Source organism: Mizuhopecten yessoensis, unplaced genomic scaffold (assembly GCF_002113885.1).
Source record: "Mizuhopecten yessoensis strain PY_sf001 unplaced genomic scaffold, ASM211388v2 scaffold11173, whole genome shotgun sequence".
NCBI classification, from domain to species: Eukaryota; Metazoa; Mollusca; class Bivalvia; order Pectinida; family Pectinidae; genus Mizuhopecten; species Mizuhopecten yessoensis.
In genome coordinates this window covers 800,753-812,583 of record NW_018408916.1, presented here as the reverse complement: position 1 = coordinate 812,583, position 11,831 = coordinate 800,753, and the positions used below count along the sequence as shown (strand labels likewise).

Below are 11,831 nucleotides of genomic sequence, written 5' to 3'. Positions count from 1 at the left end.
GAACATCATACATGTACATACAGTCCGAACATCATACATGTACATAAAGTCCGAACATTATACATGTACATACAGTCCGAACACCATACATGTACAACTCACAGTCCAGCCATCATACATGTACATACAGTCAGAACATCATACATGTACATACAGTCCGAACATCATACATGTACATACAGTCCAAACATCATACATGTACACACAGTCCGAACAACATGCATTTACACGCAGTCTGAACATCATAGATGTACATAAAGTCCAAACATTATACATGTACTTACAATTCGAACATCATTCATGTACATACAATCCGAACATTATACATGTACTTACAATTCGAACATGATACATGTACATACAGTCCGAACATAATATCTTATGTTTTACATCTCTGATATCGACTATTAGCTGCCACTAGATAAATAACGACGCGACACATTTTTACGATATTGATACGATATCCCACTCAATATTTAATATAATTTGATTTCGTAATACACGCTAAAGTTTGAAAAACTTATAATAGATGCTGTACGCTTAAAAGATTTAAGTCCAGTTGAAAGATAACATGATTTTCACACTGTGAACCATATAATTTGTGTTATCTTTTTTTGTTACAATTGTTCGTTTTTTAATACTCGTTCATGTTCACGTGTGTCAAGCAATATCATGATAGGCGATATTTCAGACCTACAAAAAAATCTCTGCCATTTATCCTTATGAAAATATATCTCTTGATCATCTTTATTTTCTTTTTGCCGCTCTATCTTAAAAAAACACCAAAACAAACAAAAATATATTAAATATCAGCTTTTCAAACGTTGATATTTTTTTAAGAATTTATTGATTTGAGACGTTGGAATATTCCGTCTGATTTTACTCTGGTTTCGTATCACATTGATATACCAAAAGGAATTATGTTATCGATTGATATCATACATGTCGTGATTTCCGTTAGATCTCAGTACCTGTACTTACTGATAAACTGTAAAGCATAGAGTGAATGAACAGTTTTGGATTACCTGGTCTGAAGTTAAACGGATATCAATTTCGTGAAATTCAATGATGATGTGTAAGTGATAAAAGCTCTAGAACATTTCGTTGTACCGGAGGGTGCGTGTCTTCTAACGTAAATTGTCAATAAAATACACCTGTAAGGTTGATGTGTTAATTTGTTCTCTAGTAGATATCTTAACGAAACAAGCTATGTGTAGTAAACTAGTCGTAAGTTATCCGGATATATCGTACCCGACATTACAATGTACGGACGTCTTATTAGTGTATTGAGTCACATTCCAAAGGGCGCCATAACAACGGAGAGGTGTCCTACATATTCATTGATGGAGCGGTAAGTACAGTCATACATATTCCGTACTTATATTTGAATAATAGTAACACCATTTACACCAAATGAACATGTAAATATAGTGTATGCACTCAGAATACGTTCATTGTAATCGTAGAATATGCTGTAGCGGCTGTAGTAATGTTAGACGTAGGGAAACCGAAAGAGGAAGTACATGACGTCATTAGTTGACTATATATGGACAATAGAGTAGGAATTGTACAGTAACACCACTGTCGGATACCATAAGTTGATGACTTTACGTATGCAACGGCGCCATTTTCTAATTATATGCAGAGCGGAAGTAATAGGAAAATTTGGCAAACCCTCATTCTATACATACATTTCAATTGTACACGTGTCTGCGTTGATACGTTCAATAATATGACCTAATCGGAACTAAATTGTTCGAACACAATCATTTTTATTTTAAATCTATATTCTTTGTGAATATGAACGGAATTTACATTGATAACAAGCAAATATAATATATATTATATATCTGCCGTCATCAGTAGCTTTCACGTTGAAATTTACTCTTCTTCACATATTCGTAATAAATGATTTGTCGGGCGGTAAATATATTGAATTCAACAAGGAAAAGGATGATTTTGATAGACAAAAAGTTTTAAAGGGAAATTGTTAACAAAGGGAAGGGTACATTGTTATGAGTTACAGTACCTCCCGTTGTACGATACAGGAACCTAATTAGTCAGCTATCCATAAGGGAAACATATATTTTGATAAATATCAAAGAACATGAAAACCAAGACAACTTTTTCCTAAATAAGACTTAAGGAGGAGGACAGAAGCCTGAAACATTATATGGATAATATTCTAAGGATTCCTTAATGTATACATGGATGGCAAGAAAACACAACAATAAATTTCCATGACTTTCTTCGCACAGCTTTTTATAACAACACATGACACATATATACATTGTACGTAAGTTTTCTCAGTAAAGTACCGTACTTTCATGATAATCCAACTACGCTATCAACTCATTCTATTGGTGTATATGAAAGTTTGCACCTCTCCGTTTGAATGATATATAATTCAATGAAGATTATTTAGGAAATATGTCCGAATACTGATGAAAAATATTAGGAGTTACAAAAAATAAAAAGCGAATGGAATATCTTATACATATTTGATATAGTTGTTATTCTTGAGACAGCTACGGATCGGACACTCGCTCTGAGAAATACTTACTCATATTTTGATGTAGTTTGAAATGTACGTACCAAAAGTACGATCATAATTATTTCATATCTAAAGCCAAGTTTGTTTTTGTAGAAATTGTTTTGTGAACCAATCCAAACAGAGCCAAGCATTCAGTCTGCACTGTATAAGTCAAATAGCATGATAAATCACAAAACGCAATAGATATAAACTACGACTGAATACCAGGCGAATGTACTCGATAAGCATTTTAGTGACCATTTGACATGTAATCAAAGGTAATCGGTCTGTGCCTTTGAAGTGTTTTTCCAACCTTGATTCAGAAACTATACTTGTAACGGTTATGTTGTTCTATATAGATCAATAACACCTTCTGCGGCTGATACCCACTATACCAGGCAAATGTTATTAATAAACATTAAGTTTGTGATAATATTCAAGATACTTAATTGTAACCTCTAAGCATTTCGCATCACTGTGAAAATCGGGTTAATTTGAATTGTATTTCAAACCTATTGTGATGCTCTGTAAAATTGATAACGAACCGTTCCATATGTTGACATCAGAGGAATGGATTACCTGCATTAGTATTATATCTCTCCGCTATGATACAGTATATAAACTTTATTAATAAAAAATCGGGATTGGTACACGTAACATATCTAGCATCTCCGCAGGTGTCTACAACCGAATCTTATAAGTAGTAACATGAACAGTGTCTTATTTCCTCTTATTTATGTGAGAAACACACTTTACGTTCCATAAAAGTCATACCGATGTTTCGTTATTCTCATACTTGCAGATACAAAACTAGTGTTTGAGTACGTATACAATGGCGGAAGGTGCTCCCCATCCAGACCCTCACTCTGAAGACAGCACACTACCAAACCTGTCGGACTCCCAACTTCTCGAATGTCCAATCTGTCTGGAGCAGTTACGACAGCCGAAGTCTCTGCCGTGTCGTCATTCTCTTTGTGAGGAATGTTTGAGTAGCTACATCGTCAATGAGGTGTTAGGGACGAGTGATACGGCGACTTCCTTTATCTGTCCGGTATGTAGGACCCTAACTCACCCCGTGGACAAAACAGAGGACAAAGAGAAATGGGCCCAGCAGTTCCCGACCGACAACGTTACCATAGAGATGATACAACTGAGGAACAGGACGACAGAGCCACATTACTGCGCGCCATGCCAAAGAAAGGGAAACATGACTTCTGCACAATTCTGGTGTAAAATAAATCAGTCATTGTTCTGTGAGTCTTGTAAAGTGGATTTCCATGATGTGGTCCATGTGAGCTGTGATATTGTAGATATGAGAGGTTACGGGAATTTCCTGCTGAGACAGGAAACATCTGACAAACGATGCGACAAACACCAGAAGAAGATCTCTTATTATTGTGAGGATCACAAGTCCCTGGGTTGCAGTAAATGTATAACTGTTGGTCACAGGAAATGTGAGAACGTGTCCACAACAGAGGATTACTGTGAGAAACTGAATAGTAGCTCCCAACTAGAGGAAAGAAAGACATTTCTACAGCAAGGAGCAGACGACATGGAATCCATGATAAAGGAGTTTTATCTACGACAACAGAACATTGCAGACGACAAAGATGCGGTACTGAAAAGTATCGACGACCTACAGGAACGTATGGATAAACGTATCAGAGAGATGAAGAAGAAAATCACAGATGACGTAATCACGGCGTACAAACAGGAAAGAGAAAATCTGAAGGTGTCCACTCAGAAGTGTGAACGACTGAAGGTCGCTATACAGAATACATTAGAATCGTCCGCTACAGCTCTACAGAAGAACGATCATATGGACACGATCCGACTTTACCAGAAAGGTCAGACGGAGCTCGAGGCTTGTAAGGATCTAGTGAAAGAAATGCAGATGTCAATTTCAACTGTCAGTATTGAACATGAAATCGATTCGGACGTGACAAGTCTGAACTTTGGTAAAGTCGTTGTCCGAAAGCAACGAAGAGATTTACCAGGTGTCCCAACTCTCGTCAAACCTTTATCTAAATGTGAAGTAAGGGAAATAAGAAAGGTGAACATAAAATGTCCGTCTGATCAATTTGCTTGTGATGCTCGTGGTGTTGTATACTTTCCTGATGGCAGAATTGTGCTGGGAGATTACAACAATAAGAAGATCAAGTTAATCAACGACGCTGGGGATGTTGTGGACGAGTTGAAATTGGATGGAAATCCTTGGGATCTGTGTATGGTGGATAACACCACTGTGGCGGCCGCTATATATAGCCCTGGAGGTATACATGTAGTGACTGTGACACCCTCCAAACTTACACTGTCGTCTGTAATAAACACAACGAAACAATATTACGGTATAACGTACAGAGATGATGAGTTTATCGTGAGTACAGGATCCGAGGTCTGCAGTGTTAAGAAAGACGGGACGACAAAGACGTTATATCGATATACTGACGGAGTATTCGCGTTGTCAAATGATTCCAAGGACAGACAGCTCTTTATCGCCCATTATACTAGTACTGGTAGTACGGTAATTGGTAGGTTGTCTACTGACAACAAGTACACGGACGTGTTGAAGGTTGGTGTAGTTAAGCGTGCGTATGGAGTGGACGTCGACATGGAAGGTAACATCTATGTCTGTGGTCAAACCTCACACAACGTGGTACAGATGTCCGGGGACGGGACTAACGTCCGGGAACTGTTAACGGCAGCGGACGGTATCGGACAACCACGAGCAATATCTGTTTGTGGTGATAAACTGGTGGTGACAAACTTCTCAGGTCAGAGGGATTCCATCCAAGTGTTTCAACTTGTATGACTTGCAGAGTCAATCGTACACAAGATCGACATTTGACATAATAGTGTATTCTTGATATACAATTAACAGAACTGTTCTTATATAAATCGGTAATTTCCTGCCTTTTGTTATATTTTTTTCTATTATTATTATCCATTATAATAATTGCATTGCATGAAATAAATAATTTAGGTATATCCTTATGAATATAAAACGGTAAAATATATAGATAATTATGTGTAGATCACTGACATTTGTGCTGTTGATTGTTTAATCACATAGCATGTTCAACCGTCTTCTTCTGGAGAATGATGCCCTAACCACTAGCCCCCCCCNAAGGGGTCAACTAGAAGAACTAAATCCCTATGAGGCTTGAAACTAACAATAAAAAGGAAATATGTGAATTGAAAAATAAATTTTAAACTATTCTCAAAGAGAAAGAGGACGCACAAAATAGAGCAAAAAGTTACCAAACGGAACAGAAAACAATGAGGAGTACATTGGCCAAGTCAGATAAGGAAATTAACGAACTACGTAAAACTGCAAACTGACACAGAAAAACGACGAGCTTACCATAGAACTAAACAAAAGAAGAGTGTGACACACTGCAAAAACTGCGAGTAACATGAACATACGCGTTTCAAACAAAAAACGATTTAAAGAAAAGTGAGAACTCGCTGGAAAAAAAGCTGATTAATTTGAGAGCCGATGTGTCTCAAACACGGGAGAAGACAAGTGATTGTGAAAAAATTGCGTCGAGATTTGATGACGAACAATCTAATGGTATGGTCAGGCTTAAAACTTCTGTAAGGTTGGTAGCCGAGTCGACAAACTTACTGAGGATGTCAACCAGTGTCAATCATCTATTGCAAACCTACGTCAGGAATTTACCGAAAGAAGGAAATCAACAAAAGAGAAGAATATTACCAAAGACGCGAGGAATGATGCTAAAGGGTTATGTAAAACAACGAGTGCTCAAATGTCAAATAGTACTCAAACCATTGACGCCTGTCCAGTTATGGGACCAACAGTCCAAAGCAGGAATCGGTTCGATACTTTCCATACGGAACTTCGGGAAAATACAAGTGAACACGGAATAGTACACAACTAGAAATATGTCAAAATGACATGAAAGTCACCCCATCTCCTGTCTGATTATTTTCAGTATAATAAATCATTGACCAAGCTACAACCGACATATTCCCACCTGTCAATCAAAATGGTCTAACAATGACCAGGTATGCATACACGCTGTTTAGGTAACCATGCCAACCTACTAGGATATAATAGGAAAGCATGTGGTTGATTAACTTCAAGAAAATGTTCCATGTTTTATGACCATAAAACACAAACACTGCAAATAATTTCATTTTTTTTTTTATCTCTGTGACATTCCCTGGCCTTCTTCATCCCAATTTCAAGGCCTTCCACATTCAAACATGCCAAAGTGCCAGGATAAGATAGTTCATCTGTTAAAATGAAAAAAAAAATGATATAAGAGAACTGAACATGCATATTGGAGCAAATAATTTTCACCAAAACTAAAGGCTGATAATTAAGGAATTTCCAATCCCTATCACTAGTTTGTACTGGTATTGTATTGGTGGTTATTTAACTCCATANCTAATTGTAATGACTTACAGTGTATTTCAGCAGCTGTCCCTCCTTCCATTTTTTGTGTATTCTGGAAATGATAAAATATCAGCTATCTTACAATGCTTAATTGGGATATTTAGTGCGATCATGGTTTATTAAAGCATGTATAGACTATAGGGGTGCAATTACAATGTATCGGAAAACCAGTATATCGCAATACACAGGCCATATCGTACATGTATCTATCACAATGCGAATCGCAACAGTCGAATAGATATGCCAATAACCATAATCCAGGCTATTACTAGCATACAATTCAATACAAATGTATCACACAAATGATCTCAGATTTAATGACAGCATTTTGACACTTATTAAGCCCAATTATCAGAAAAAAATACCATTTTTTCCTATGAAATTACATTGCGACAGTATCGCAATATTTTCCTTCTGTATTGCAATATATTCTGGTAAGCTCAACCCACATGGGCTTGTATAGACTTATATGATAAAATAAGCTAGAAATACCTATATATATATATACATATTTCTAGCTAATATGTATCATATTAGTCCATACAAGTCCCTGTGCTCAACCTGTATTGTTACACCTACGGTACCGAAACTAAAGAGAAATGTTTTATGTTACAGATATAACCATCAGTGATCTTGGGAAATATTAAGAAAGGAGCAATGATTTGCAGAAAGAGCTGCAAATACCGCAATACCCTCAATTTTGTTTACATCCCTAAATTAGACGTTGACTTTAAACATATTTTATTAACCAGAATTGGAAAATAAGATTTGGCGTAAGTTATTACAACTTATGAAGCAACCTCCACGAAATTAGACTGGATCTTTGTTGGTTGATTTCATAGAAAAGAAATATATACATGCACAACAGTGCTGTTAAAAACATCTGTCCTTACGGTTTGACAGGACACTAACAGGAATATAATTTTGCAATAGCGATACACATAAATATGACAATGCCGTGTTTTGCCGGTACAGTATCGCAACGTGGTGACCACGTGGAACTGTACCGGCAAAACATGTTATTGTTTACATCCCTAAATTAGACTGGATCTTTGTTGGTTGATTTCATAGAAAAGAAATACATACATGCACAACAGTGCTGTTAAACACATTTGTCCTTACGTTTTGACAGGACACTGACAGGAATATTATTGGCAATAGCGATATACATAAATAATATAAAATATGACCACGGTACAGTATCGCCACGTGCACGTGGAACTGTACCGGCAAAACATGGTATTGTTTTGTCGGTACCTCGTGGTCACCATGGCACTGCCACCACCGCAAAAACGATAACTTTCAGTAAACGGTGTCGAGCGCTTTTAATATATAAATTCAGAATATGGCAATGAACTACTTACCTTACATTACCCTGTATTCTTCCGGTTTTCCATTTTCTGCCGTAAAGTGTTATGTCGTAAAGTGTTCCAAAGTTGTAAACGTTGTCATGCGGTATATGAACGTGGATGAAATATTTGTTTGAATGATCGCGCATTTATTTATAACATATCACCCTTTGAAATTATAATGTTACGGCTGAAAATGGTATGTAAATTAAAAAAATAAAGCAATTTCCATAAATGTCGTAAACTTTTTTCTTTGGACGAACTTGATTCAGGCGTGCCGGTTACCGCCGGGAAGGCGGCACCTACCTACTGATTACGTATGTCCCCTAAGTCCCGCATGTTCGGCACCTGCCGTTCGATTAGAAGTTTTGCCGGACTGCAGAGAAATGCAAAGCCATACAAAATGTTATTTGCGTCCGCCAAATTGCGCATATGCGTGAATGTAGTGTGCCGGCGGCAAGCACAAACCCGACATGTCAAATCAAGTTTGCCCTTTTGCTAGGTGACGTTTTCTTTTGTCACTGCGTGAATAGATGATAAAATAAAAGAGGCGTTATTGAGCTTTTCTACCTGAGCTTTTTATTGCAAAATTTATATTGGTTATAAAGAAATTTTACCAATATAGTCGTTTGTCAGACATTAAAATCTCAATCAATCAATAGCAATATATAATATAACAGTCTACCCCTTCGGGAACCTCAAAGGTGACTGATTCATATTGGGAACATCTCAGTTTGAAATTCGGAACGCCTTTTGGTTGTATGTTAGATCTATTCCTAAATCGATATCTGAGTTATCCAAAAGCTTGTTATTAGCGACAGAAGCAAACACACGAAAGCTGTAAATAGAAGAGGTCAAAATCTGGGACTGAAACCAAAATTAATAGTCCCCACTGGGGTTCCCCCAGGGGTGACCAAAAACGATGTAACGGACAATGTCGTAGAGGGTGTTAAGGATAAAGGAAAAGAATGCAAGAGGCAGATACATGTGCATTTTCCTACATCAGTTTGTAATCCAACACCAAAATCCAACTCCAGTTTATCAGAGAAATTTGCTGGTTATACGACACAAGCAAGGCGTAGAATTAGTCGATTTTACATTCATGGCATCAACAAGAATATAGCCTACGCATCAGCCATGCACGACTTCTTGGAAGAAGCTGGTGTGCGTGTTACGTTTCTGAGGTACTTTGTACGTCGGTGGAAGAGTACAGCCTCGGCACAGTTAAACATCCTATCGGAGGATGCTGACATAGTTATTGGCAGTCACTTCTGGCCTGATGGCATAAGAATGAGGCCATGGGTTCCTCGCGCAGTATTTCTAGTTAAGCATAGTCATGACTAAGCTTAATGTTATGTGTTGGAACATTGAGGTGCTGATGGCGGGAGCTCCGTGCCTAACACACTGTCTAGAACATCTGAGCATTGGATAAGGGAACATAACTTATCGTTTTTTGATACATTTAAATCTGTCGGTTATAGTGTATTCGCAAAACCTGTTTACGAAATAGATCCTTTTAAGTATAGATGTAGTGTGAGAAGCGGGGTTGCTCTCCTATTCAAAAAGGCCCGCTATCGCTTACAGGAAATTGAGGTAGATAACCCAAGGATAGTAGGAGCGGAAATTGTTGCATCCGATGACCTGTCAATATTCTGTGTTGCTGTATATATGCCAGCATCTTCGAGAGCGTTCGATGTGTTCAGTAATAATGTAGATATGCTGGAACGCTGTATTCAGGTAACTCGGAGAGAGGGAGGGTGATCTTTCATGGGGATATGAATGTAAAATTCAAAGGACCGCGATATAAATTTACTGAAAATGTTCGTTCTCCATGTTTTCAGGAGTTCTTAGACAGGTCTAACTTAATGTCTGCAAATATCACAAACATATGCAGTGGTTCCTCTTATACATTTTCTCCCCAAACCGGAAATTGTACACTCATTGACCATGTAATAATTCAATCGAGCATGTTTGACCTGGTAAACGACATATGTATATTAGAGGACACGGAGTTAAACCTGTCGGAACACCTACCTGCCATTTGTTCATTAAATGTAACAACGTATCAACTCCAGTCTATAAAATCATGTAATGTCAGGTTAAATTGGAAGAAAGCTGTGTCAGAGGGAATGCTATAGAAGTATAAGTTATCACTGTACGATAAGTTGTCCAAAATACGCGAACCAGGTACTGAAGTAATAGCGCAGGATGAAATTGATATATATAGTAATGAAATTGTGTCAGCATTACTAAATTCGGCTTAAGAGTCTATACCTGAAATAAAATTCAAAAAGCATCGAAAGCCATACTGGAATGAACATTTGGCATTGTTTCACGATACCATGATAGGAGTCAGAGCGATATGGGTGAGCGGTGGGAAACCACGAGATGTACTAAATGATAGTTACAGAGAGTACACACAGTCTAAAACTGATTTTAGAAGGGGCTTAAGGCAAGCGTTTGAGAAGTACATGACAGCGCAGTTTACAGAGATAGATAAATCTGGAGAAATTGGTCAGAAATTATTTCGGCAGCTATTAAAGAGCAAAACACCAACGAAACAATATGCTCAAACTGAGTTGAAGTACGACGGAGTCACTTATCGTAATCAAATGAAATGGTAGAAAAATGGGCATGCCATTTCGAAGATATATTTACTGATAAGGCAGACAATCGTTTCGATAACAAGTTTCAGAGCGAGATATTAAAATGTGTTAGCGGCATTGAAATTGGGCTTTCCAATGGAAAGGACAAGTATTTGGACGACCCTGTTACAGAGTGTGAAATCGAAAATATATGTTGTAAATTAAAACTAAACAAAGCTGGAGGGATTGATAATATTGTGTATGAACGCTTCAAGTACGGAAGTGAATTTCTATATAGTCATTTGTCGAAGGTATACAATGCTGTCATTAAGTCTCAACATATACCTGATGACTGGAAAAAAGGCCTTATCATAACACTGTATGAGGGAAATGGTAAACTGAAAGACGACCCGAATAGTTATAGAGGGGTGACACTTTTACCTGTAATATTTAAAAAATTTGAAATGATTTTGTCGAAGAGATTGGATCCTGTCCTTAGCACGGATAATTTCCCAAACAGGCAACACTTAGCATATCAAAAGGTGTTATTAAGTTCAAATAGACAAGGGTTCGCAGTTGATATACTAAGAATACTGCAAAAGTATAAATTGTTTGAAGTGTTTAATGATTTTATAACTAACTGTGATTTTCCGTCTAAATGTATGTGGCGTGTTAAAGTAAAGAATGCCGTATACTCAGTAGAGGAATTAGCGTGGCGAGAAGGAATGGCCAATGATTATACCAGATTTTCTCTTATCCACGGTCATTTAGTACCACATGTATTATGGAGACTGGCTTTTAAATTCCCAGCCAAAAGAGAAGCTATACAATATGTCATGAAATTAATTGTTACTGTCAGAGAGTATGAGGGTGAAGAATTATGTCATAAATGTGGCTTTATGTACAGTGATATATCCACCCATATAGTTCTACAATGTGAT

The 11,831-nt window shown here is 37.3% G+C and overlaps 1 protein-coding gene and 1 long non-coding RNA gene across 2 annotated transcripts; one reads left to right on the top strand and one right to left on the bottom strand.

Annotated features, from left to right (window-relative positions):
• The first annotated feature begins 1,287 nt into the window (after window positions 1-1,287).
• On the top strand, window positions 1,288-5,443 carry LOC110467414 (tripartite motif-containing protein 6-like). Its single transcript, XM_021524568.1, has 2 exons — window positions 1,288-1,351; window positions 3,336-5,443. Exon 2 carries the CDS (start codon window positions 3,366-3,368, stop codon window positions 5,343-5,345), a length of 1,980 nt encoding a protein of 659 aa, XP_021380243.1. The 5' UTR covers window positions 1,288-1,351; window positions 3,336-3,365; the 3' UTR covers window positions 5,346-5,443.
• A 1,094-nt stretch (window positions 5,444-6,537) lies between these two features.
• On the bottom strand, window positions 6,538-9,155 carry LOC110467382. The gene is made up of 3 exons (XR_002464856.1): window positions 8,321-9,155; window positions 6,966-7,008; window positions 6,538-6,793 (listed from the first exon to the last, which is right to left on the bottom strand). It is a non-coding gene; the product is annotated as an uncharacterized LOC110467382 (long non-coding RNA).
• Between the last annotated feature and the right edge of the window lie 2,676 nt (window positions 9,156-11,831).

Bases quoted from the DNA above. Each gene is read 5' to 3' on its own strand.
- LOC110467414 (XM_021524568.1), top strand. From the start codon at position 3,366: ATGGCGGAAGGTGCTCCCCATCCAGACCCTCACTCTGAAGACAGCACA.